General features: G+C 37.1%; 3 protein-coding genes across 7 annotated transcripts; 1 reads left to right on the top strand and 2 right to left on the bottom strand.

Annotated features, from left to right (window-relative positions):
- Positions 919-13,072, bottom strand: LOC18781060 (cation-chloride cotransporter 1). Of its 2 annotated transcripts, XM_020562739.1 has the most exons (14): positions 12,920-13,072; positions 12,544-12,812; positions 10,525-10,674; positions 10,137-10,215; positions 9,275-9,366; positions 8,300-8,414; positions 7,793-7,893; positions 7,559-7,620; positions 6,084-6,302; positions 5,123-5,237; positions 4,008-4,202; positions 3,202-3,602; positions 2,496-2,657; positions 919-2,269 (listed from the first exon to the last, which is right to left on the bottom strand). In XM_020562739.1, exons 2-14 carry the CDS (start codon positions 12,714-12,716, stop codon positions 1,179-1,181), a joined length of 2,955 nt encoding a protein of 984 aa, XP_020418328.1. In that variant the 5' UTR covers positions 12,717-12,812; positions 12,920-13,072; the 3' UTR covers positions 919-1,178. The 2 variants fall into 2 exon arrangements, with proteins under 2 accessions (XP_020418328.1, XP_007213604.2); XM_007213542.2 differs by having other exon boundaries at positions 12,544-13,030.
- Positions 13,623-17,907, bottom strand: LOC18778177 (BTB/POZ domain-containing protein At1g30440). Its single transcript, XM_007214471.2, has 4 exons — positions 16,925-17,907; positions 16,209-16,278; positions 14,851-16,086; positions 13,623-14,482 (listed from the first exon to the last, which is right to left on the bottom strand). Exons 1-4 carry the CDS (start codon positions 16,981-16,983, stop codon positions 13,934-13,936), a joined length of 1,914 nt encoding a protein of 637 aa, XP_007214533.1. The 5' UTR covers positions 16,984-17,907; the 3' UTR covers positions 13,623-13,933.
- On the top strand, positions 22,442-27,936 carry LOC18781083. 4 transcript variants are annotated; one of them, XM_020563024.1, is made up of 6 exons: positions 22,442-22,992; positions 23,601-24,858; positions 25,275-25,459; positions 25,921-26,144; positions 26,700-27,027; positions 27,285-27,936. In XM_020563024.1, exons 2-6 carry the CDS (start codon positions 24,075-24,077, stop codon positions 27,729-27,731), a joined length of 1,968 nt encoding a protein of 655 aa, XP_020418613.1. In that variant the 5' UTR covers positions 22,442-22,992; positions 23,601-24,074; the 3' UTR covers positions 27,732-27,936. The 4 variants fall into 4 exon arrangements, with proteins under 4 accessions (XP_020418613.1, XP_020418612.1, XP_020418611.1 ...); XM_020563023.1 differs by lacking the exon at positions 22,442-22,992 and adding an exon at positions 23,029-23,221; XM_020563022.1 differs by lacking the exon at positions 22,442-22,992 and adding an exon at positions 23,275-23,489.

Here is a 27,974-nt window from a genome sequence, read left to right as displayed (position 1 = left end):
GGTGCAAAATATGTGGTAAGAGAAAGCAGTGGGAAACTAAATTCTAGGAGGTGAAAAACATTACAAGTGCGAAAGCTCGTGGTCCTGATTTGAGGCGCTGACCTGATAAAGCATACTACTACTACGTCGTCCCACATTTTGTGGTTTGTTTTTAGGTTTGTGGTTTGTTTTTTGGTTTGAATTGTATAATGCTTCGCTATTGCATTGGCCAAGCACCAAGAGGCATGGGTGGGTTGGAAACATTGAAAAAGAGAAGCGATCAAAATCGAAAACACAAGGGAGTTGTCGTCTAAGTGGTCAAGAACAATTATCCTCGTATATATACGAGATTCCCTTCGATTCTATGGAGGCACAAGCCCAAACAACAGGAAAACTACATCGCAAACAGTACTAAGCTATCCACAAGGTCATTTGGCTTTACCGATTTATGTAAATTTAGAAACGAATCAAGCCTTTCGGTTTTATTGTGTTTTTTCTTACGGTATTATACAAAATATAAGCATAGGATTTTCGCTTGTCCATACAATATACAATTTATAAAATAAAAAAAACAAATTCATTATGCGGTATTAGAATAAAACCAATTCACGTGTTATATAATGTGACCGTATTTCAATACTACACAATAGTGTTATATAATATGAATGTACCACAATATTCCCGTATTTCAATACTACACGATAATTATTACTCAACGGGCATTTTGCAATTAGTGGCTATTATACGAAAGAACTATGGGCCACTCAAAGTCAAGGGTACCAAAATTGTAACTACTAACTATTGCCGCCGACTTTGTAGCCCGTCCAAGTGTCATTGTATTGACTTCAAGTTTTCAACATTGAACAGCCGGCAGAGATGGGCAAAGCACATCTTTGCAATTATGTGCTAACGTTTAAGATAAGGGAGGGGCAGAAGAAATAAACAAATTAGACTCTTGATCGTGCATTGTAAACTTCTAACTGAAAATTTCACATCCCTATAGGGAGCTATATTTCAAAATTTTATGAGAACAAACTACGGGAACCAGTAAGTTGCTGCTCTAGCCAAGAACGATGGTAGAAAGAATGAATGTAACGTTAAAACTACAAAAGTAAAAATAGAAAAAGGAGACGAGAAATAACAATATAAACAATGACCGAAAATGAGGCAATTACCAACCAGGATGCAGTCCACTGATACTATGTGAATAGAGTTACAACATCTTTACGGTATCCTCTCACAATCAGTAGTCGTGGCACATTTTCCACCAACAAATCCATGTACTCCATGTAGAAGTATGCCGGGTGGTTGGCCGGAGGTGGAGGTAAGCTCACAAGAACAACTGCAGCCATTCTCGAGTATCTGAGTATTGTTGAATTCAGCTTCAGAGTAGTGTAAAGAAACTTCTCCACCTGCTGTTCATCCACGACAACCGGCTTCCCGTCAGCCATCAGCGAGGTTCCCTGTTTTTCTGATGCTGCCTTCATATCAGCCATGTAATTAGCTATACGCTGCTGAGCACCAGAAAATGCTTCCACAGATTCATCTTGAGGAGACCCACTGTCAGCTTGCACATCCCACGATTTCATTGTTACAACAATCACTTCGGCATGCATCCGAAGATCATACAGAAACTTCTTTACATCAGCCTTGAGCCCCTCTGCATCAGTATCCTCTTCCGCAATGCAGAAAACCTGGATTTTACAACTCTCAAAGCTTTCCTTAGTGAGGAGGAGTTGAGAGAGAAGAAGCATGAGACCACCATCTCTCACTATCCAATACAAATCGATGGTACCATACTGCCTCTGATACTCATTGGGCCATTCGTCAAGACCCTTGACAATAACAACTGCCTTGTTTGCAACAATGCAATCATTAATTATTTCAACAAAGGTGGCTGGAATTTCCGTCAAGTTTTCACGACGCCATATTTCGGGATACCGCATCACCACAATGTTTGGCTTCAGATTTCCAAGACCCATTGTCTGAACAATGCCACGGAAACCTTCAGACATACTGGGGGCCACAACAATCTCAGCTACACCTTCACAATTCTTGTAGTCAAGGTAGGTAGCAAGCTGCTTGCATGCAGCCTTGGCATCTTCAGCACATTCACGGTAGTCACCATCTAGAATAGAAAAAAAGATGGACATTCCCCTGCCCTTCTTCTTCATACAGTTGGCAAAGTCAGCAAGTTTGGGATGGCAAGGTACATTTTCTGGCAGCTTCCCCCAAGGCCGGCAGAATATCAGGGGGATGGGATACCAATTCTTTGGGTGCACTTGGTTTGCTGCATGCATAGTGAAAAGTTAAATAAGAAAAAGCTAAATATGTTCACAGACAAGCACAAACCACAAGCATGCAATTCCTTCAAAAGAAAAATGAAGTGAAAATCCCCCGGCCACCACAGCACACATATACTTTGGGCATATTCAAGGGACAACAAATTGAGCATTTTCAATCACTAATAAAGAGCATTATGTATTATATGGTGTAATATTTTCAGATACACGCACCTCCTAGCGATCGAAGACTGCGAAGAGCTAGTTGGAAATATGCACTCTTGAAACCATCACCCCAGTCCCCAGCCTTTCCTTTGATGCTCACATAATAATATATAAGGCTTGCCAGGGCTAGAGACACGACAGTGAATGACCAGGAGATCAAGAACATTATCACTGCATGCAGAAAAAACACAGAAGGTTAATATTATCTTCAAATGAAATCAAACTTGAACTGCTTACACGCATGTATCAATACAACCACCCCCAGTATGGCAGTAATAGAATCACGTCACTGGCAAGTGCAATGAAATTCATCAATTTTGAAATCCACTTCCCCACCCCAAAATAAATTCAATTTTTTTTTTTGCAAGGCATAATTATCCTTTCCCTGTAACATGTGAGTCCCATTGAATCATCCTAAAATGCTCAAAACTCTCTTCCTTAGGATCCATCATTTAAACAATCCTAACAGTGACAAGTATATAGGATCCATCATTGTGACAACCGCAACAGTTAGGTAGGCTGAAAATCTTTAAATAATAAAAGCAGCTTTCAATCACATTCTCCAAATATTCATTTCAAGCACAAACTAGTACCTACATTTCAGGAGCTGACTTCTCCTACCTATTTTCACTGCCTTTCTTAACAAAATTGTCTATAGAGGGCAAAAGCACAATGTTGAAATCAAAGTACAAAATAAATACAAGAGGAAGCATACCTATACAAAGTAAGGCTCCAAGAAGAGAGAGGCTCCAGTGGTGAAATTTCCACCGCGGACGCCAGCTGGGAGCATCTAGAAGATCCAGAAGGAAGCAAGATAAGTTCACGCCCGCATAACACAGAAGGAAAAACATAGTTATAGTTGGCGTGATAAGATCCAGGTTCCCAATTACGACACACCCGATACAGAGGAGCGCGGTAAATAAGGTAGCAATGTTAGGCTCACTCCCATCTGAAACCTTGAAGTAGTTAAGAACAGGTAAAATATCATCATTGGCTATTGCTGCAAGCAGACGTGGAGCACCAGTCAGGCTTTGAAGAGCAGCGCCCAAGGTTGATAGAATTATTCCAATGTAAATGAATACTGGGAAAGGCCAAGCTATTGTAGCAGTAAGTAGCCTGCACAGAAACTCCAGTTTCAGCAATGAAACCATGAAGAAAGTACATTAATTTGCTAATGCAAGATTATGTTTAAGACGTATGTAGGCAAATAACTACCTAAACAGATACTCAAACTTTTGGAACTCAATTTGACCACTATTTATAAAATACACGAAATAAGGCCCCAAACTAGTTAGAGATTGATGAGCAAAAGATGGATATAGAAAAAAAAAAATATGGTTCCAAGACTTGGATTCCACATAATTGGACACAAGTGTTCATTGATGCACACAAATGAATAACAGAGACAGAGTAAAATATTACACAACATAAGGGAATTTTTGAAATAAACATAATGAGAAAGAACAAGTAGAAATATATGTTAGCGCCCCAAGAGAGGCAACTATTACAATATATGCATACCTATCAGTCAAAAGCTTCTGTCTGCTAGCAAGGGCTCCAAATAATAACACAGAGACCAGATACATTGCAGTAGTTGAAAGAGTCGCAGCCAGTGTTCCAATAGGAATTGAACGCTGAGTATCTCTCAGTGACGCTGACCGATTTGAACCTGCCATAATTCCCGTCACAGCAGGGAAAAAGAGGCCGACCATTGCACTGGAAACAAAAATTAACAGCATAGTTAGAAAACACTAGAAAAAGTAATCTCCACCCTAAACCCATAGCTAAAATGACTTCACGCTTGGGAGGAATAGCTTGTTTTTAAACATGACACACTTTTAACAATTCAGGAAATAAACAAATGCTTTCAAGTCAAAAAAAGGGGTCAGTAGCAAATGATTCTGAGTGCGTATTTACAGAAAGAGAAATGGAGAAAGGCATGTCCAAAGAGGCAACTTGACGAATGAAAAATTCAAATGTATTTATATATATTTGAAAAAGAGAATTCATTCCAAGTAGTTAGCGAGACAGTGATCAGTTGACCTAAATCTTTTATTTTGACCATAAGAAAATAATTCTAATTCTTTTCTACTGTAACAAGGAAAAATCATATCTGAGTACCAACCTTTGCCTAAAGAAAAGGTAAACATAACAAGCTAAACAAGCATGATAATAAGCCAAGCTGGAGCTTGGTTTCTAGGCTCTTGGTAAGCTTAGTCCTAGTTCGAGTATAGTAGTTTAGAACAGAGAACGGTAACATCTTATGATTGCAGCCCTGTAGCAACCAGTGGCAAATACATAGATTCGGGGTAACCAAAAAGGCAAGAGAGAGAGACTAAGATTGACAAAACCAGTCATTTGAAAATGATGTCCTCCAAAACAATAATAAGAATCCAGATATTTTCATATTTATAAGTTTAAAAAGACTGACTTTGATAAGACCAATCATTTAAAAATGATGTCCTCCAAAATAAAAATAAAATCCAGATATTTGCATATTTATAAGTTTAATTCGCACCAGCAACAAAGTTGCAATAATAATAACAAACCAGATATTCACATATTTATAAGTTTAACTCACACCAGCAACAAAGTAACAAACTACCAAAGTTTGAAAGTTTAATGCCATGACTGACTTGAAATTCCAGGACACTTTTCCATCAGGATCAGGAATTCCAGCGTTATTGGTCTTCTGATAATCCGAATTCCAGTTTTCTTTGAAGGAGTCCAAACTCAAGCCCGTGACTCCATCTGTAACAAATTATATGAGAAATATTATCCATTTAACCCCACTGAAAACAAGCCAACAAGTATAAAAGGCAAATATTTGGTTGGATCAAAAATTAACAAAGTCAGGTTGCTATATTGCTATTGTTGACTTGACCTGGTCTGCACACCTATGCAAAAGTCAGCTAATCTTCAAGAAACTGGTCCGGACATGCAGCCTTTAATCACTAGTCAAATGAAGAAAAAATAATACAATAGTACCCAACTAGATCCAAGCATCAACCTTTAGAGATAGTCCTTTTAGTGTAATTCCTCTTGAATGGGGCAGTGCTGTGTTGATTATTGACTGTGGTTGAGGACCAGGTTGTCATACTGACTTGTATTTTGTTCTATTTTTTATTCATAATGTTTGTGTTTTAGTGTGGTGGTGGTTGTTATTATTCTAAATAGATATTATTCCTAGCATTCTAGTAGTAATACTAACAATAACAACAACAATAAGAATATAGACACCTGTCACAGGCAGAACACGAGGATATAGCTCACCATTTATTTCCATGATGTGCATTACGTAACTAGTAGAACTACTTCTCAAATTAGTTAAAGGCCAAAGAGAGATAACAAAGATTAGAACACACTGAAATTTTTCTTGGGCTTACAGAAAGGCCACAGGAGCTCTCAGACAACAAGCTGACAGCACCACAACACAGCATTACAGTACGTGTGTAATCAATCACACATATTATTACCTCAAAATTGCATACATCATTATCTTAGGAAAATTTCATAGAACAGCACATATATATACATATTACATATATATTGATAATTGCTATTTCCTGAAAGAAAGTTATAAAGAACTTCACTAACCTACAGGGTAATTCTTCCTCGCCAAAGCAATCCCGATATATATGCAGAACAGCGAAAGTAAAACGGGTATGAGGAAAGCAGGTGCAACCCGATTGATCATTTTCACACCACCAAACACAATAAAGCATAAAATAATAGTCACAACTATCCCATAGATTTGCAGGTCATGTGAACTCGGACTTTGTATTGCGACTGATGTTCCATTAACTCTTGTGGTCTCTGTATTGACAACATGAAAAAAGAATAAGAAATTACATGCACTCAATTTCAATATTACAAACATTTTCTTTGTTCTTTTTAACATGAATATTCTTTGGTTATTAATACCAATTCCCATTAAGAAAAAAAAAAGTTATATTGTTCAATCACATGTAAATTCCCACAACGCACACAAATGCATAGATTCACTAAACACATCTCCAAGAACCAGTAAACCACACACAAGAGGAGAGAAATGGGATCAGATGATGCATATGTGTGCATGTGGTGTGTTTGTCTGTTTTGAGAGGGGAAATTGGTCAGAGTAACACAAAGTTAGCTTTCAGCAAAAAGATTAAAACTATAAAAATAAAAATTAGCTATAGAGGTTGAGAAAGCATATAAACATACTTAACTCAAATTGTTGACCATCCACTTCTGTTTGGATTCTTTTAATATTTAAGGTTTAAATTTCATTTATAAAAAAACCATGCAACCACAACTGGAATGAAATTTTTCTTATTGTTGTGGATACTGGTATAAAAATTCATAGAAAACACAGAAGGGAAATAAGAGAAGACAGAAAAGAAGTCCATAAGAGCAAAACTTAGTACAAAAGCTCACAAGCAGTAAGATAGAATAAGCTCAGAGCTCAAGCCAATCACGGTGAATGATACTAAAACACATATCTCTAAAATTCATAGACAAAGATGCCCATAGAAAAGCTTTCATCCTGTCCCAAACAAAATCCACCTCCTCTAACCTATTGTCGAAAATTCTTCTACACCTTCCAACCAAGCACTCCAAATGGAATCCACAATATCAAAGACAAATAGCCTCTTGCTTGTCCTACCCCAAAAATTTCTCAGACAACAAAGAGTAACAATGTCTATTATAAACCCACACCAAATTTGCGAAGTGAAATAGAAATGTAACAACAAATATTTCAGCATTATCACTCACATCGCATCTTTACAAAACATGCACAGCTATAAAGATAATGAAGCATAGTATCTTCTTTGAATTATATCCCAAGTATTGAATTTTTTCTTTTAAGATACCTAATTTTATTAACAAAAATATAAAGAGTACGAAGAAGGGGACAAAATATCCACAGAAAATGGAGCTCAATTTCTAACAATGCCAGGGATAAGATGTTACAAGCACTGGAACTTTCCCTAAAAACAGGTATTGATTTACCATCTGCCATCAACCATGCAAGAATTTCTATTTTAGTCATCGTTATATTATTGTGAACTGGAATGATGCTACATTACCTCTAAAAATCCCAGCAGCTGGCACAGCTTTCAAGAATGTTTCAACAGCTCCCAAGACATAACTAGACAACAAGAACATGAAAGCCTAAGTTCAGTAGTCAATAGCCATCAGCATCATACATAAAGCAATCCAAATTATAGAAAATTTATGCTAGTCCCAACTCTCTCTGCCTCATGGACCTCAACCATACATATCACTATGTCATCACAATTAAGTTAACAGTGTACACTCACAGAGATCCAGCAACAGCATTTCCTAGAAAGAAACATAATCCAATGCTAACTCCAACTTCTGGACCAAGGGCACGACCAATTAGATAGTACGGTCCACCACCCTAGAAGTAAAGTGAAACAAAGAAGAATTCATTATCTCCTCTTTCACAAATCTATCTGATGAAAAATAAAGCAATTACTAAAACACAGTATCGGAGTACTCAAAAGTAATAACCATAACTCAATATGCATTACCCGATAATGTGAATATAATACAGTTCATTAACATCTTGAGCAGTTGCACTATAATCTGTAGAATAATATACCAAGAAACGATTCTTTGAAAGTAGGAATAATTGTTGTAATTAAATCCAAATTTTAGCAATCTAAAATGGTATATCCCATTACATCATAATCCAGTTGAGTCGGCTAAAATGATTGCTTTGTTATTTTATGACAAGCTAGGGGTATTCTTATAATCTTCTCTATCTAATTTCTCATGAGTCTTATCATATAAATAATGTGTACCTTCATAGCACCATTGGTTGCAATTGCACTCAATGATATTGCAGTCAGGAAAGTACACAAGCCACAGAATGAAACCAAGAATAGTGACTCAGCTATACCAGCCATACCAACAATCCTGCCATTTTTATATATTAAGAAAGGATATCAGCAACACTTATAAAAAATTTAAAAAGACAAAAAGGAAGGATATCTGTAAGAACATGATTGGTCTAGAAGGAAGGCAACATCATGAATTTAATCATTTCTAAAACTCTTTAGTAGGCGTAATAGAAATGAGAAATTGCATGCCAAACAAATCTGATCATTATTACTTAATTTTTGGTATCTTTTCTAGAAAGAGGGACAAACATGCAGGACAGAAAAGTGTTTTTACAGCTTTTGCAGGACAGAAAAGTATTTTTACATGCAGCCAAAGCAAGAAAACCCCACTTCAGAAAAAATCTGGTGCCGTAGTGGGTGCCAATAGGGCTTGTAAATCACAAGAGCAGTTGTGCCTTGATATCTGATGTGCGTCACTATCATATATGACAACTGAGACCATCCCAACTCCCAATTCACATACATGTACATTATGGAGGTTCTCTATCACTAAACAGTTAATAACAACTTCCTTCAAGCTCAATCAGATCTACATCAGTCCATCACTTTTCCATGGCCACTTCATATCAAACTTTTAACAAGCTTTGAAATGAAAACAGAAAGTTATTCCCTTTTCCGGAAACTAAGACAATTCCACCAGAATAGCACTACGGTGTTTCCAAAGCAAAACAGAAGTGCACCAAAATATAATTTTGATAGCACATCTATACATGATATATTTAGAAAATTTTCTAGCAATTCAAAAGAAATTTCAGCTGCATTGCACCCTTCCTACACAAGATCAGCATCTAACAACCAAATCTACCTCAAATATATAATTGTTCATGCATCCTGCAAACAAATTGAAATATAATACAAAAGTTGCATATGAATTACCAAGAAAATCGAATATAGTAGATAATTCCTAGTATATTTTGCAAGCACGGGACGAATACACCCATCAGTGTTCCCAATTTGACACCAGTAGGCTGCATGGTAAATACCCATCAATCGATACAGAGAAGGATCAGAAATTGAAGAAAGTGCAGTTTTAAATTTCAAGAAATCAGAACAATCTGAAATATAATTTATGAAACTACCCACTTTAAAGCTATAAAATAATGGGTTTTATGTGAAATGAGACTTTTATTGGACCAATTAATATGAAATGATAACACAAAGTTAAGGGGGATGACCATTATGACAACAGGTAGCCATGCATCTAAGCCAGCACCCTTAGGCCCCATTTGGTTCATGGGAAAGGGTTGCCTGGCACATGGGAAAGTAGGGGGAAAGTGAAGCCCTCCTCTTAACTTGGGTTTTGTTTTCCCTCCTCATGGGAAAGTTTGGGAAAATGAGCCAACATTCAAGGCACAATTTTCATGACTATTTTGTCCCTATGAACAATTTATAATTACAACGTATTATTAAATGCATTATTTTTTTATTTGATTTAATATGGGTATAATTGGAAAATTATACAAACTTTGTTTTCCATTCCTACTCAAAACAAACATGGGAAAGGAAACAAAGTGAAATCTCCCAGTTACTTTCCCGACATTACCAAACGTGGGAAAGAAATCTTTCATTCCCATTCCTTGGGAAATGACATGGGAAATGATTTCCCCTTAAATCCATTCTATGAACCAAACGGGGCCTTAAGGTTTCTTAATCCACACCTTATTTTCAAATTAATGCTCAAACAAGCAACAAGACAAGGGAGGAACTTATGCAAGAGACAGCAGGATTGTCAACTTACCTTCGGTCGCCCCTGGGTGATAGAAATATTTTCACCATCTCTAGGACTAGATGGTGCTGCACTTTGCTCATCTGTCATACTGGAGCAGCAAAAAACAAATCAATACCAGCCAGTCAGGAAAAAAAAAAAGATTGATACCAAACATTAGTGAATGACTTTCGTATTAAGAAAATTCTCCAAAATCAAACATAATGGGAGAAAAAGTGCCAAAAATTCCCTCATCTTTACACCCTTAATCAGAAAGTGATTAGATAGGCAACACAGATTATATATTAAGGAGAGTTGATGCACTCGTTTGCCGAATGACATTAATATTATTTTATTTTATTTTGGTTTCTTGAGTTCGTTTGTTTTTCCCATTCTTAAACGATCTCACAACAGAACATACCTCTTAAGACCGAGAATGTTGACGAGAGAATCAAAACCAAACAATTCCAATTTGGATTCTCTCTGGGGCCCATTGGCTTGCACATGAGTAGGTGGGTGCCCTTCTTTTGCATCAGAACCCACGTTTTCCTGGGTGCCCACTTTTATTCTCCTGCCATGGTACGCCAATAGACATAACAAAGATTATAAGCAAGAATAAATAAACTTATATATTTTAGCTTTTTTCTTTTTACATGCAATGAACATCAATTTACAACAGATAGTTATAAAATAAACCAAAATTACCTAAAAATGAATATCAATTTACAAGTCTTTTTATAGCTAACAAAAAAAATTTGATAAGGAAAACTCGGATCTTTAATTTCAAGGCATTATTATGAAACCCACGAAGAAGGAAAAACACTTCATGGACTAATGATCAGCCAAACCAAGTATTATTTCCAATGTTTTCTTGTATTTTGAACAGCATCATGTGTATAGAGATAGAGAATATATTCCTATGAACCAATAGGAAGAGATGTATAAATGAAAAATGCATGTGCACCCCTTTAACATTTCTTTTTTTTTGTGTAGGAAACATGATTTTCATTGAAAGAGAAAGAAAGAACGCTACTAAAAAGGATGGACAAGATGTTCATCAAAATAAACACTTCAGTCAGCTCATACAAAAATGAGATTGCACTCAACTCAAAACTCCTCCCAATTTAAATGAAAGGAATAGCCATGAAATGCTTTGACAAAGATGACCAAAGGGAAATCTAAAATCTAATTTATTCTCCCATGGTCCTCCACCTGAAGATCAAATGACCTCTTATTTATTTCCAACCAAACAATCTACATAGAAACCAACACCCCACAATGCCAAATGACAATCAGCTTTCTTTGGCCCCAGTACCCAAGTAACTTCCACCAGCAAGGAACATCAATTCCTAGAGTAAAGTAAGCCACCCTTAACAGTTACAACAGCCTAACCAAAATTTGCGTTCTAAATGGACAATACAAAGAATAGGATGAGCACTCTCCTCTAGCGCTTTGCACAAAAGCACCACCGTAGAGATATAAACAGACATCGTTTGGGAATGCTTCTCTAGGAAGTACTTCTGCTCATAAGCGCTTCTCACAAAAGCGCTTTTATTATAAAAATCTTGAATTTTCATAAAAAATCTAAGTGCTTCCTGAAAAAGCAATTGGGAGTGCTTCCTGAAGAAGCACATAGCAGGTGTTTTTCCAGAAAACACTTCTATGACCCAGAAGAGCTTCTAAACTTTTGTGCCAAACGCTGTCAAAAGCGCTTTTAGTTGTCAGAAAACGCTTTTAGCCTTTCCAGAAGCACTCCCAAACAGACCCATAGACTCATATAAATAAACTTCCTTTTTGAAGCAAGTATTGACTTTTCACAAGCCACCAACCAAGCAAAAACTTGCACTTAACGGGTACACCAACCTTTTGAATCATCTTAATGACCCAAAACCTTTATCAGTATGCAGTAGCATTTTTCTATAAATATATGAAGTTATTACATCAAAAATTCCCTAAAGCATGACCCAAGTAAGATCTTTTATCGAACCGACCCAATATTGCTACAGGACAACAAATCTGAGAATTCGCAATCATTCAAGTTCATTCGAAAGTTTCAATTCTGAGAAATGACTCAAGAAGATGATGATTAGTATTGCATGCCACTTGGAACTAACTTACATGATCAGTACATACATGTCACTTGGGCAGAGCCTTAGTTAAAATTGTTTTCAGAATCCAAGAATCTAAGATTTCTCATTACTTAAACAGCTGAATTCACTTAGCACCATTTTTTTATATATTGCACTTGTGGGTTTAACTCATTTTCCACAAGAATTCACAGAACGCTTAATTCATTCTTAAACACCATTCAAAATCCTCTATTTCTCTCTCTCTCTCTCTCTCTCTCACACACACACACACACACACATATATATATATAGAGAGAGAGAGAGAGAGAGAGAGAGAGAGAGAGATGGAAGGGTGATAGTGGAAAGCATACTTGAGGGAAGCTTGGTGAACAGGAAGAGCAGACGAAGAAGAAGAAGAAGAGGAAGGATCCATGGATGACATCTCGAGCACGGCGCGATCGTCGTCGACAACCGGGCGATACTTGCGACCGCTCTTGCCATGGAACTCGTCTTCTCCACCAGCTTCAACGTCGGCATTGTCCATTTCTCTACTTTTCCTCCTGTTTGGGTTTGGATCGATCTGATTGGAAAACTATCCAATTCTTATCTAATTGGATTTGGAACCGTGTGCCTCAAAGATCTGGGCAGGAAAGAAAAAGCTTGAATTATATATCTTTCTAGAAATTAAGAATAGTATTATTCAAGAAAAACGCCAAGGAAAAGAGGCGTCTTTGAATTGGAAGAAACCTGGAGACCAAATCGGGTTTTCGTATTGAGTTGGAGCCCAAATGAGAAAAGGAAGAGAAAAGAAACGAGCAAGGACGACGTCAAATTTTTGACAGCACAACACGCGCCTTTTAAACGATGGCTTCTGTAAAAGCTCTTGTTGGATTTTAACCTTATTTGTTTTCTCTTTCTTTTTTTTTCTTTTTTTCTTTTAAGGCATTTTCGTTTTATGTTAGTTAATGTCATAAAGTTTTTTGAAAATTTCTTTTTCTTTTAATACAAGCGATAGTGAAACTATTATAAATTAATCTAAAATCTTGGCTAGTTGGGATGGGAATTCAAAAGGGAATTTGAACTTGAGAGCAAAAAGACGAGTTCACTGCCTAGCCAACTGGTCAAACCCACGCCTGCTTTTAAAACTTGTTTTTTAAGAATTGTGTAAAGTGATGAGGATAGTTTTGACACTTCTTATTTACAAGTGAAAAGTCAAAATTATATATGAAAAATAAAAAGAAAAGTCAAAATATGATTTATATTTGTTCTTGAATCTTGGTATGAGGACAATGTAACCAATTTCATATTTGAATAGCTAAGATCTGAAAGGAAAGAACAAAAATTATTTTTGAACATATAAACTAAAGAGGACAAGGATTGTTGCAAGAAAAGAGTTGGAAATTTTTATGAAGAATATAACAAAGAAGAAGAAGTAAACACTCCAAGAACATTAAAGCACAAACAGAGGCCAAGGTTTATATCATAATTGAGGGGCTTAAAAAATTTGGAGACAAGAGAGAAGACTGCAGAAAGAGAAACAGAGACCTTTGCTATTGTTACAATAAACAAATTACAAGGTAACTTCGTTTTCCATCTCTGCTAAACATGATTAAGACGATAACAATACAGCAAGAGTAAACAGGTATTAGCACAAAGAAGCAGAAGCGGGACTTAGTTTCTGAACTGAAATCAAAGAAATTGAGCTAACCACAGAAAGAACTTCAAAACTAGAGGAGAGAGAGAAGGAAAAACCAAAAGGCTTTATTCATCTTTAACAGAGTCTTTCTTATGTTTTCCATGCCTCTCCTTTAACTTCTCAACTTTCTCATTCCCATTATGCTGATTGGTAACGGATCCCTCTTGAGCGCTGCACATCTGGGACTTTATCTTGAACCCGAATTTCTTTGATACATTTCCCCATGTGCTAGAACCTTTTACACGACCTAACTTCTCAATCTCTTGTCTCATATTTGAACACTCCTTCTCGAGCTCCGATACCCGCATCCTCATATTATCCATCCCAACCTTCAAAACCTGATTCTCCCTCACAGTCGTGGCCCAGCCCCCCTCATTAGACCCGGTAAACCCACTTCTTAAATGTCTTGATCCATCGAGATTTTCTGAAACCAGAAAGCAACCAGCAATTGAAGTCCTAAGCTGAAGCTGCTCAAAGAAGAGTACTTGAACAACTATTCTCAGGGGTAGCCTTTCATTCTGTGCAGCATGAGTGCAAGCTTCCAAGGAAAGCTTCTGGCAGTCCATCAACCGGCAGAGCTGTTCCCTGTCGGACTCTGCCAACCATGGGTGTGACTGCAGGTTATAGACAATAGAAAACAATGAGCCCAAAAAGTTACGGGCGTGAGCAATATAAAATTCATTAACCTTCATTTGGCTAACTATCACAACCCTGTATCAGGTTTGGGAGGGTTGGGGGCGGATCACTCAAAGCCACCTAAAATCAGGATACCAAGCCAAAGACCAATTGATAAATTCATGCACTTTGCCTGGCTGTGTTCAAATTGTAATATGACCCAACCCATTTGAAAGTAGAAACATTGGGATTGAGAGAAATAAAATTTCTAAGACAAGATATGGCTTTTATATGGTATGATGGATCAACTGCCAAATCAATGATCTCGTAATGAAAAAAAAATTGATGAATAATTCATGCTTATTACCTTCAAATAAATATCTATAGCACGATAAAGACCATCATCCAAGGGTCTAGCATATTCAGGAACAGCAGCAGCAAGAGCTTGAAACTTAGGGAGCTTCAAGTTAACATCAGGGGCAACCTCTGCAAGGTATCCATCAATGAGCTTGGCTACCATTGTTATTGGGGTCAGTGAAGGGCCTGCTGGTGACCCAATCAGTTGGCCATCATCCATTGAAGATGGAGACACCCCCCCGCCTGTAATTTGATCCATGGCGAGGAAGTGATCTAGAATTCGTTGCACGCAGTCAACATTGTATAGAGTCTCCATGGAATAAGAGAAGTTGGGCATCAAAAGATCTTCCAAAGTAGCTTGATCAAGTTGCATACCGATCCTTTTCTCAAAATTAGATATGCAAGAAGGGTTGGCTCGAAGAATCATGGCTGTTCGAAGTAGACCAAACAATAATTTGGTTGGGACTACACGCTTCTGAAATGGAAGTAACCGATCTACCTCTTCAAGTAAGAGCTTCTGGTCTTCTTCTGATGGTGGGGACCCCAAGGACACTGGTGCAAGTCGGGTACTAGAGTCACTAGTGCCTTGACGCCGGTTCAGCCCAGGAAGGTACTTTTTGGCATAAAAAGTGATTGAGCCTGCAATAATCTCTTGTTTAATGCCACGAGATTCCATGACCGAAATTAGCCTCTGATAGAGAGGCAAGCTCAAGGTTGAAACATCCTCGTACCACCAGTCTGAACTTGATTTCTTTGGTCTAGCCCCTGTACTTATCCCATTCCACAGGACACTCCCGCCAGGACTTTGCATGGGGCCTCCATGCTCCTTGACAGGCCACCCAAACAGATTAGGATCCGTAGATGCTTTTGTGGCTAGTGACTCGATACACCTTTTTGTAATGTTGAGTTCTTCAGCATGAGGGAGAATGTCGTCACAAGTCTGAAGTGCCTTTAAAGAGTCTTTCCAATTTCGAAGGACTACTTGATTGAGAAAGGCTTCAGTTTGTGTGATTAAGTTGTCCTCCCCACATTCCTCAGTCATTTCAAGATGCTCAGCAGCACATCGAAGGTATACAACATTTGAAGCAGTAAGCTCAAATTTCACCCCGTAGCAGAACTTGGCTACTAACTCAAATGTTTTTGCCCCACCGGGAATATCATGGATGTTTATGACACATTCTTCTTCTCCTTCAGATGCTTCGGAAATCAATCTTTCCATAATCCCACTTCTTGAGAGCAAAGGAAACTGCATCAAACGGCAATTGAAATGTGAGAATAGCCTTTAAATTTTAAAACATGCATAATGGGGTTGATACCAGATTATGATTCACTCAAACGTAGACAAAACTTTGGAACATGAAAACTTACCTTATGAAGGTGGAATGACATCTCTCCAACTTCAACAACAATGTCACTAGGAAGCCCAGTGGTGCAGAACCTACAATCGTTCCAAGATGTATATATAATGTCAGTCTACAAATAAGAAAGAATAAAGGAAGTGATACAGTGCATCGATAATCAAATTAAATAAACCCAGCAAATCATAATTACGAGGTTCCAAAACATGCAAAATCCTTTTACCCAAGGCAACCTACACAGAATGTACAATCAGCCATGTACTGTGCAGGAACAGAAAACTAGAAGGTCTTAATAACCCAAAGAGCATATCCGGAACATGCAAAATTCTTTATGAAATGAAGTAATATATAACTGAAAGTACAACCAAACAACCACCCCAGAAATGTTATTTGTTCAAGCGTCATAAAGATTTTGATGAGGGACAAAGTGTGCTAAGCAAGAAGAAAAAAAAAAAGCAGTAGAAATGTTTGCATCCACCGCCTAAGTTCAAGCTATCCTATTGCAACAGATACCAGACTGGAAAAAAATTCCCTAAAATAACTCCCAACTAAAAGGTTACATAAATAATTTTACTTGCCATACAAATCCAAGTTTGCAGACTGAATTTAAAGGACGCAAATAAATAAATAATTTAACAATTATAATTATGATAAATACATTAATAGAATCCACAGCATATATAGAAATCATAAAGAATATGAAATTACAGATGTCAGAAAGCATACCAGGCCTGTCCTTGTCTATGGAAGGCATCAGTTTTAGATCCCAATTTCATGCAAGCCATTTCCTCCCAGTGAAAGCAGTATAGAACTTGAAGAACAATTTTCCAAGAGAGCTAAAGCTGAACAAACCCAGAATCCCACTGAAAACTCAATTCAGACGCTATCAAATCCCTCAAAGCAAAGTACAAGTCACTGCCCAAATCAGGGCAGTTTCATAAGCAGAAGCAGAAACCCAATAAGCTGTTTCCCTTAAGCACCACTGTGAAGCCAAAATCAGCCAGAAAGAACCAAACCCAGAATTCTCAAACCAAGTCTCTTAGAACGTTGAAACAGCACCACAATGTGGCTTCCTTTACAGACTGTGAAACCCAAAATTTGCACAAACCCACTGAATTTTCTGCCAAAACTGACCCAAATCTACCCAGTAGATGTAACAGAAGAAAGTGAATTCCTTTCACAAACCCAGTTGAGAACCCTTAGAAATACCCGTAAAACCACTCCACTACAGCACACCCACCTCCAAAAAAAAAAGACCCAAATCCGAACCCAAAACCCCACCAGCAATAAAAACACAAAATTTCTAGTTCAGACAGAAAATTTAGGTCAACCCCTCCAATTTGCTGCCCCAGAAAACCACAAAATTATGTGCTATTGTTTTCTCTGCCATAAAAACCACCAAGAAATTTCCAAATTTGAAACCCATATGAGACACAAGGGACCAAAACCACTGACACCCATTAAAGTAAAAGTCCCTCCAATGAGTACGTGACGTAAAATACTGTCTACAAAACCATGATATATGCAAGACCCATTTGCCAAAAAGACAGCCAGACGCTTCAAATTGAAACCCCCAACATGGCTATTATTAATGGCAGCAGCTCTCAGAGACTCAGAGACCACCCTCCTCACAAAGACATGTGGGGTCCTCTGGCTTGGGACACACTCATTGCCTTTCTAGAACTTGGTTTAGGAGAATCTTAGAAAATAAGTAGGGTTTTAATTTGACTAGCAGAGGGATAATCTTGTGTGATTATTTAAAGATTAACTCTTTATTTAGCTTGAGAAGCAACATCTATCTGTTTTTGCTCCAGCGAGGCCATGTGGGTGCGTTACTTATGCCCATATGAAATTAATAATTAAATTAGTAAGTAAGATTGACTCTTTGAAGAGAATAAAATGAAAACTAGAAATTGATTGGGTGATTAGAAAGATGGTCAATTTAGTCAATTTATTGTCGCATGCACGAATTAATTGGGACCAATCCTGTATTGACGGGGATACATGCTCTGTAAGGTCGGTTATGACTTACCAGCCTTTATGAGGATTGAAGGGCGTTTTTTGGAATATCGAGTATATAAAAGGTAGTTTTTTGGGGATAAATGAATAATGCAATAATAATTAGAAAACTAGGGTATATGGAACTTTTTTTTTATTATAAGGAAAATGCAATAATAATTTACTTGAAAGAGGACTTAGAAATACAAAAAAAAAAAAAACCGACTCAAACTTACAAGATTAGGGTGAACATCTCTCTACATTAGGGTTGAGTCGTCAGTCTAATCAAGTAGCTTACCATCTCAACTACAATCAGGAGAAAGAACCTTGCCCAAATATAGCGTCTTCATTCCTTTAGAGTCATAAGTCGTAAAAACTACTAATCATAATAGTCAAACTCCTCCATTAGTAGTACATCACAAATACATCCAGGAAGTTCCACGCAACAACACTACCCAATATGTAATGCAAATTTGCCAAGTCCATGAGCCACTCCGTTAATTGTGCGTCGTACTTCATTAGTTGTGTGACGGACTCTGTTAGTTGTGCGTCGAACGTGGATAACAAATGCTCTAGCGACACGTGACAATGAAGGCTTAGTATCCTCCACCACTGAACACGAATCTGAAGCTTGAGATTTAAGCGCCATCAGATCTGAAGCAAATAACTCTCAAAAATAACTTTTGTAAATAATATAAGCAAATAAATAAGCACATTATAATTCAAAAACTATGTTGGAGTGAAAAAATTATAAGTCAGTGTATGAAACTTAAGTGGTAGGCTAAAGTTTATGTGAATTGTCGTTTATCTTTTGATTGGACCAGACTGCGGAGGTATTTATATTGGTGAGAGCAATCCCGCTCGCATAAGGACATGTAGTGACATTTTAAATAAAAACCATTGGATTAATCTAACGACTAATATAGTTAGTCTTAACCCTAATTCATGCTCTTGTTTTACTCAAATAACTATTTTGAATTTGCAAAAAATAGAAAAGAAGAAAAGGAATACACCTTCAAGGCTTGTCTTCCTTCCTCCCAATCCCAACAATCTTCTCCTCCTCGTTCCCTTCTCTCACTATTTCTCTGTCTCGTTGTAGGCATAACCAAGCTTTTCAAAACCAACCTCTTAGGTTTGTTGATTACCTTGATTTCAAATTGTTTATTTGGATTTTTCTTTTCAAAAAATTTTGTTTGTTGAAAAGCCAGTGAACCCTGCACACACTGCTGCACTTCAACCAAATACTTCAATACATGTGTTCGTTCAGCAACAAAAAAAATACTTCAATACACGTTTGTTCAGCAAAAAAAAAAAAAAAAGAAGAAGAAAGAATACATGTTGATTGTACTGAACAAATCTTATTAGGGAGTTTCACATCCGAAAGGTTCTAAGGGGACAAAGCCCGCATGCCTACCACTCTTTACTGGGAGAAAGGAAGACAAGCGTGTATTCCTTTTTTCGGTTTTTTTTTTTTTTTCTCCAAATAAAAAATATTGTTTGAGTAAAACAAGGAGCACAAGTTCTATATGTGCCCTTAGATTAATCCAATGATTTTTATTAAAAATTTCCTCAAAGGGTAAAAAATACAAATTTTAAAAATATTAATTAAATGAGAATAATATGATAAATTTATACTTGTTAATATTTAAAAAATTTTAAAACAAAATCAGATCATGATCCTATTTTTAAGGAACACAACTATCCATTTTATTTTTTTTAATTTTAAAATAAATAAAATAAAATAAAGCTAGTTTCATTTAAAGGTAAAAATTATGCGAGGAAAAGAAGAAATACAAGGATCAAATTGCAAAATTTTATTTTAGTAATATTTTGAAATTAGAGAAGCTACGAATTACAGAAGTTTCAACTACAAACATCTTCTTAGCTCCCTATACGTGACACAAACCAAACAACATTTATGGGAGAGGACTATAGGGAGGCACTGGACACAAGCAAGCAAGGCAGCTACCTAGGGTCCCCAATTTGTATAGTATCTTATGGGCTCATTTGGTACGTCGGACTGTACTGATTAATTTTTATTGGATGGTATTAATCTGTTACGTAGGGTACTGTCTGTTTATCCATAATATTATAAAGTGTTTGGTGCTGTTCCGGATAAATAGTCTGACTAAGTTATACATATTGGTTGTTTCTTTTATGTTACAATTGTGAACTTGAGTTCATGTATTATTTTTTTTAACATACAAAAAAAAAACACATAAATATACATGTAGAACTAGAAGCCCTAAGACCTCCAAAATGTAGGATCGCCGCTGAAGTACTAATCCATATATTTTCTTTAATTAAAAAAAGTAAAGCTCATATATTTTTCTAAAGTAATTCATAATTTTTTCCATGCCATTGAAGTCTGTCAACTAGGGTTTTAGTAAATGTTATTGTAACCTAATTCTTTTTCCACATATGGATTCTCGTAGGACAATGATAAAATTATAATTAAAATTCCAAATTAAGTAAACCATTTAAAATAGTACTTAAACAATTAGGGATTGCACATAAACGTACATGTGAAGTATTTTACCCTGTGGGCTTGGTTCAAACTTCAAAGCAATATGAAAAGCTTTATTGGAGCACATGAAAATCTTTCTATATTGCGAGTTTTGCACAGCGTGGGAGAGACGTTCGGATGACCTTTATTTATGCATGCGTCATTTAATAAAAGAACATAATGACACCATAGAAAAAATTAATATTAAAAACCAATTAAATAAGAACATAAACTCAGCCGTCAGCACGCATGCATAGCCTAGTTGTGTAAGTTTAAAAGCTAATAAGCAAAGGATACCACAGAAGATAGTTTTGCAGACGGATCAGATAACACATTTACAACAAAAAATACACATTAAAATGGGTAAACTATAATTATATATCAAATTCATCACATATATATCGTTCTTATATTCATGTGAGTGGAGCAAGACTTCCTTGAAACAAGTGGAGACAATTACCACAAGTTCAAACTCAAATTGGCACAATATCAAGATTAACTATTCAGAATTTAATCATGCAGCTTGGTGCTAGTTTAAGTTTAGTAATTAACTTATATAAGGTGTATATGGATCTAAATTAGCAGGCTTTCTTCTTTGTATAAACCGCATTAAGAATTCTATAGTGAGGGCTTTATATATGACCCTTAGGTGAGATTCTATCTTTTAATCGTTGGATCAAATTATTTAGCCGTTGAATCAAATTGATTGGCCTGATTCAACGATTAAGAGTTAGGACCTCACCTGAGAGTCATATATAAGAACCTCACTATAGAATGACTTTAAACCGCATAACTGGTCCAATATGTGATGGTGTATATGGGCTAAATATAAATATGTACATGGGTTTCAGGCCCAAAGAAAAACTTTCTCAAGTCATGCTGTCCTTTTAGAAAGAAAACATTAGTGGCGGCTCTTCTATCTTCATCGATACAACATCAATTTTTCATCATATATCTATGAACAAAATGGGTGAAGGTGGCCTTTTTTATTTTTTATGTTCATTTAACTTTTTTCCTTACTTATAGGCCAACACTTAATTAACATAAGCAAGCAACTATGATAAAAATGGAAGCAAGGATATGGTGAATTGGTGAATGAAATAGGCAATGATTTCTGATTTACGGCAACATTCTTGTTAGATTCAGATTGTATGGATGTTGTATTGAACCAAATCAGTTCCTGTTGTTGGTATAGGAGTAAATGGAATAAATAGGGGGCTTTCTCCAATAAAGAAATCTTCTTTAAGGAAAGTGAGATTGTGTATGATCCAGGACGTTTCCTTGCACCACCAATTTGTCTCCCAAGGATTATTTGCTCCTAAGTATTGAAAGAATGAGTTACTTTCTGCTTATGTGAAGCAAAAATCTAGTTTATTTAGGAAAAGACAAAGCAATTAACAACTTGAAAGCTTTTATAAAGCATGTACAAAACTCAAAACCTTTTTTCTTTCCCCTAATTTTCTCATCTCTCTTCTTACCCTGGAAATGAGATATTGAAACCTATGTAGGACCTCTTATGTGGAGAATTTTTTTGATCTGGCCGCTAGGCCCCGTTAGCCGTCTACCCATCCTCACAACTAAGGAGGGCTGTTTTGTATTGGTGTTCAAGTCGAATGAGACCACAATATAAAAGGACCTCCCTAAGCTTAGTTGTGAGAATGGACGAACAACTGATGTGGTCTGACTACCGGACCAAAGAATTTCTTTTCAATCTCATAACATCATTAAGTAAACAATTATATTAATTATATTATTTTCATTCATCACATAAAACATAGTAACATAGTTAGATAATGTTTCTTAATACCTAAGAAAAAAAAAAAAGTTGGTGCACTTTTTCTCTAGTTACATTAATAGGTTAAGGCAACTTATAAAATTAGGAGAAGAAGAAAGTTGGCAAAAGCCAACAGCAGAAGTTGCAGAACTGTGACCCGGAGGCCAAATTATTGGTCAGAAAAGCGCTTTTTACATAGGAAAGCGAAAAAGAAAACAGTGAAATTGCCACTCTGCACAAAACTGGAAAAATTGTAGTTGCCTTTTGAACTTTGCAGTGGCCAACCAAGCCACCTCGCATTTATCTCTGAGTTTCTCTCCTGCTCTGCTTGCTGAAATGCGCACCCTAACACTTCACGCCAACCATGTGGGCCCCTCCATGCTAAGATGCGCCTAGGGTAACCACCACTGTACTCTCTCAGTCCCTTTGCACATCTCTGTAACAGTGAAAGCAGCGGAGTGGCCCAAAGAGAGGAGAGCTGAGACGTATGGCTGTCCTGTATGAATTGCTTCTTGGGTAAGCAAGCATTATTATAATGCAGTTGTACTAAAATGCGCCTTCTTGGCCTTGGATGCTTCGCTTGGCTCTTTGCTTTTTCTTCGTTTCTCTCTCTATGTTTTTTGATGGTCTCCATTTGAAAAGCATGGAAAAGGCAACACATTTGTGTGGGGTTCTCTCTCATGAAGCTTTTTGCTTGGAGAAGATTCTACTTTCAGTGTTGACGTTTTGAAAACCCAAATCCCTGGTACTAGTCATAGCACTGCTTGTCGTTTAGCTTGGTCTTTTTCGCTGGGCAAAGCAAAGCACTGCTCTCTCTCTCTCTCTCTCTCTCTCTCTCTCTCTCTCACATCTCTGTGTCTCTCTGTCTCTGAAAGTTTCCATGTCAGACCCCTTGTGATCTTGTCTTTGCTTTTCATTTTTAATTGTTTAATTTTTTTATTTATGAAAGTTAGCATTTTTAAAATCATCTCTGAACTGCTTCCCAGGGAAAAAAACATCTCTGGAACTCTGCTGTAAAACCCTTATCTTTTTATTTTTCTATTCACTCCAGCTCCATTTGTCTGTGGGATATGGAGATTTTTGAAGTGGGTTACTTTAGTTAATGCTATTTTTGTCTTCTTTAGGGCCTTTGAAGCATTAGAAGTGGGGATGCATAATGAGTGAGGATAGCAGATTCAGGATTTGGTGGTGAGGTGGTGGGTTTGATCTTTGGGCATGTAGTGTAAAAACTTTGAATTCACGGTGACGAGGAGAATTTTATCTGTGCTTGAAAGTTCACTGAGAAAAGGTACCTGTTTAAGTTTTTTTTTTCTTATTACTTGTACAGCTTATGAGGGCTTATGATTTATGAAAGATTTGGAAAAAGTTGGGGTTTTCTTCCGTGACTAGGAATGGAAGCTGTCAAAATTGGATTTCTTAATATGATGATCATCTGACTCTCTAGGCTTGAATGATAACTGAAAAGTGGATGTGCATTATGAGTTTACTCGTTTTTCTAGTATAACAGTACTCAAAACTGAGCCTGCATTTAGTCTATTGTCTCTGGTTCTTACTACTGTCGGTCACTAGGCAGAAGAATTTGTTGGAAATTTGGGAAAATGGGTTGTGTTGCATCGAGGATTGATAAGGAAGAGAGGGTGCGAGTTTGCAAGGAGAGAAAGAAGCTAATGAAACAGTTGGTTCGGTTTAGAGGAGCATTTGCAGATGCCCAGTTGGATTATTTAAGAGCATTGAGGAATACTGGAGCAACACTTAGACAATTTACAGAGTCCGAGACATTAGAGCTTGATACTACTCCATATGGCTTGGCATTGCCAGCTTCACCTCCTCCCCCTTTGCCTCCTTCCCCTCCACCACCACCTCCTTATAGCCCTGATTTAAGAAAATTGGATAACAGAGAAGAAGTTGGTCTAGAGGAAAGCATAGAGATTACAGAGGATGATATCAGTACTCCACCACCTCCTCCAGGCCCGAGCTCGTCATGGGAATCTTGGTACCTTTTTGACTCTTCTTCACCACAGCATCTGAAACATAATGAAACAGTGGAACCACTTGAGGAGGAAAACTGGGCAGAGACTAAGACAGATTTTGAGGAAGACGAACATGAAGAGGAAACTGCTTCAAATGTTGTAAATTCTCCGCCTAAGAAACTGCAGCTCGCAGATTCCGTTGGGGATAATTCATCAACGATGAAGTTGTATACTAAGGACACTGCAGACATGGCCATGGTACTAAGGAGAAGCAAGAAGACCTTGGAGGGTATAGCTAAGGTGATAGATGAATATTTTCTCAAACCATCAGATGGTTTAAAGGAAATTGCTGTTCTTATGGACATCAAAAGAGGGAATACTTCTCTGCCTCACAGTACGAGTGAAAGCAAAAGTAAATACTAGTTCTATTTATGCATTTGGATTCTCTTAGATGTTGTCTCCTTTACATTTATATTTCTTGATAACTTTTCTTTTGATAGAAACACAAAATTTATAACAAAGTTGGAGAAAGTACAGTTAGGATGGAAGAAGTTCATAAAACTTCTAACTAAAAAATACAAATCGCATTCAAATCAAAATTCCCCCTATCAAGAATTATACTAAAGGGTATATTTTTAAAAGCTATGCACTATTTCCTGTCTGATAGATCGGCTCCTAATATCCTTCAGATATATTAGTTCTCTACAAGACTTTTTGTTTGTGCAGCTTATCTGTGTTGATGCATTCTCCCTGTCTGTGTGCTTGTATTTACTGGATGTTTTGCTTATTAAGTTCCTCCGCATAATTGTTTTGCTGTATGATTTACAGGGAAGAGGGGTAATTCCACAAAGGTCTTTAGTGCATTGTCATGGAGTTGGTCTTCTAGGTCACTTCAGTTTCCAAGAGATGCAGTTGAGTCTAGTGGTCCAAGTGAACCGTGCAGGCCAGGAGCTCATTGCATTACACTTCAAAAATTATATGACGAGGAAAAGAAACTTTACAAAGAAGTTAAGGTAAAAATAGTAATTGAACGTATTGTATTCAGTAAAATCAGCATATGTAAATGTTCATAATGTGTTTTTTAATTAGTTGAAATGACATCATGCTAGATGAATGCAATCTATCTTGTGTGCGCGTGTTGAATTGAACTGTAGTGTTTAAGATGTGCCATCCCATGTAGGTAATGACACATTGACTGTTTTTCTGATTATAAGTTTACAGTTAATTTTTCATTTCCAATCAAAAAAATAAATATTGCATCAGCCATGCCCTAAACTTTCTACACTATACCAGTTCAGACTTGAAGGACTACAGGTAGTGGTTTTTTTGGCCTGGTATCTTTGAGAAAACTATTTTCTGGTGGTGATGACTCATCATTTTCCAACACTTGGTTATCTTTGTAACATTTTCCTTTAATTCTCTCTCTCTCATTTTGCTCGGAGTTTCTGATGAATTTAATCATTCTATTATGCAGGAGGAAGAGTTCACCAAATTAGAGCATGATAGGAAATCCAAGTTACTGCAAAAACAAGAGGATGAAAACCATGACTGGACCAAGACTGAGAAAACTCGGTTAAGCGTTGAGAGTTTGGAGTCTGACATCTTACGTCTTCAGCACTCAATCAGCACCACTTGTTCTTCTTTAGTGAAGCTCATAGATGATGAGCTGTATCCTCAGTTGGTCACACTAACTTCCGGGTATTGTTGACATTAACCAAGTAGTATAATAGCCACAATTTTTTTCTTGTTATAGAAAAAATAATTTGGATGCTATTCTCTTAGTTTTAAAGTATATAGGATAGTAGACTGCAAATTTTTTCTTTTGGTGACTCACTGAAACTTGTTCTTCAAGATGATGGATACCATTTTTCCCCTTTCTCATCCATCTCCTTCAATGTAGTTACCAGAGACTGGTGATATTTTATGGCTCTATATCTAAGACTCAATATCATTAGTACCTTTCTCTACAATTTTTCAATCTGACATTTTTGTGTATAATGGGGTGTTTAGTAATCTTTCTAGTTGGTACCAAGTAGCGAATACCTGGAACCATAAGTTTTTTTTATCCAGAAGCACCCCTTTACTCTAAGAAAACCTTGATTCAGTCTCACTGGATTTGTCTTCATAATAAGGCTGCCTTGCCTTACCTTAAACATGGAATTCTCAACCGGCCTTCCAGAGCTTTTAATGGAATGTGGCGAAACATGCCCTCCTGTATTTGTATCCTCAGGCTTTTGCATGACTCTTTTGCAGGCTTTTGCACTTGTGGAGAACGATGCATGAATGTCACCAAGTTCAACATTTTGTTTCCCAGCAGTTGAATATTCTTACTGATATAAAGATGGACTTGAGTACCAACTACCACCGCCAAGCTGCAATTCAACTAGAAACTGAGGTTTCTTGCTGGTACAACTGGTTCTGCGAAGTCGTAAAATCTCAACAAGAGTATGTTAGAACACTTTCCAGGTGGATCCAACTTACTGACAGTCTTGTCGATGACCATCGAAAGAGTCTTTACTCATCTTCTGTTCGTCGCATGTGTGAACAATGGAATCTTGCCTTTGAACAATTACAACATAAGGTATTTCTGGTATAACCTTCTGTTGGCTCTCACTGATTTTTATGACAATTAATATTCCTAAAAGGAAAATTCTTCATGCTCTAATCTATGAGCTACTGTATAGATGTCACTAAAAGCAGAATGTATAATTTCATATGCTGCCATCGCATTCACATCACTTGTTTGGTCATGGAATTTCATTGCTGGGAGTCAACCATTTTACGTTGACTGGACTCATGGTTTGATACACATTTTTTTATGTTTTGTTGTGCTTACAGGAGGCAGCAGAAGCCATTAAGAGCCTTCAATTAGCAATCTGCTCAATTCGCGTGCAGCAAGTAGAGGAGCACAATGTGCAGAAAAAATATGAAAAACTTGAGAAAAGGCTGCAAAAGGAGTTATATTCATTGGCTGAGATGGAGAAAAAGATGGAGGGGAGCGTCACCGAGGGAGATGAGTACTCCAGTTTAGGCCCTAAGCATCCTTTGTCACTTAAGCGAGACAAAACTGAAGACTTAAAAAAGGAAGTGGACAGTGAGAAGGCCAAATTTCTTAACTCAGTCCGGGTTAGCAAGTCCATGACACTGGAAAACCTAAAAAGAAGCCTTCCCAATGTATTCCAAGCGTTAATGACATTTTCTAGTCTCTATGTTGAAGCCATTGAGGCTGTATGTGGCCTCATTAAACCAGCTGATGATTCTGACGGTACATTGTCAACCTCATAGAATTAACGCTGTTGCCTTGAAAATATGGAGATGAAATATGAATCTTCCTGAGTTATCAGGGTAGTTGAAGATGTTAACATTAGAATGCTGAAGATTTTGTTAGATTGGCGGATCTTAATTGCTTTTCAAAGATGCCGTTATATTGCCCTTGTAACCATTTCTGTCCCAAGGAACTTGAGGCGGGGTAACAGGACGTTTCTAAACCTCATCGGAATGAAGTTCTGTCCTTGATTGCTGTGTCTT

This window comes from Prunus persica, chromosome G4 (assembly GCF_000346465.2).
Source record: "Prunus persica cultivar Lovell chromosome G4, Prunus_persica_NCBIv2, whole genome shotgun sequence".
Lineage (NCBI taxonomy): Eukaryota > Viridiplantae > Streptophyta > Magnoliopsida > Rosales > Rosaceae > Prunus > Prunus persica.
The sequence above is the reverse complement of the archived record's forward strand: the minus strand, read 5'-3'. Positions and strand labels throughout refer to the sequence as shown.

Excerpts from the sequence above, each read along its gene's own strand:
- LOC18778177 (XM_007214471.2), bottom strand. The coding sequence starts at position 16,983 with ATGGCTTGCATGAAATTGGGATCTAAAACTGATGCCTTCCATAGACAA. Across the intron at positions 16,279-16,924 it reads CATAGACAAGGACAGGCCTG|GTTCTGCACCACTGGGCTTC; the intron begins GTATGCTTTCTG and ends GAACGATTGTAG. Across the intron at positions 14,483-14,850 it reads CTATAGATATTTATTTGAAG|TCACACCCATGGTTGGCAGA; the intron begins GTAATAAGCATG and ends TATAACCTGCAG.
- LOC18781060 (XM_020562739.1), bottom strand. The coding sequence starts at position 12,716 with ATGGACAATGCCGACGTTGAAGCTGGTGGAGAAGACGAGTTCCATGGC. Across the intron at positions 9,367-10,136 it reads TCACCCAGGGGCGACCGAAG|CCTACTGGTGTCAAATTGGG; the intron begins GTAAGTTGACAA and ends TTTACCATGCAG. Across the intron at positions 8,415-9,274 it reads TACTATATTCGATTTTCTTG|GATTGTTGGTATGGCTGGTA; the intron begins GTAATTCATATG and ends TAAAAATGGCAG.
- LOC18781083 (XM_020563024.1), top strand. The coding sequence starts at position 24,075 with ATGGGTTGTGTTGCATCGAGGATTGATAAGGAAGAGAGGGTGCGAGTT. Across the intron at positions 26,145-26,699 it reads TTGGTCACACTAACTTCCGG|GCTTTTGCACTTGTGGAGAA; the intron begins GTATTGTTGACA and ends ACTCTTTTGCAG. Across the intron at positions 27,028-27,284 it reads TTGAACAATTACAACATAAG|GAGGCAGCAGAAGCCATTAA; the intron begins GTATTTCTGGTA and ends TTGTGCTTACAG.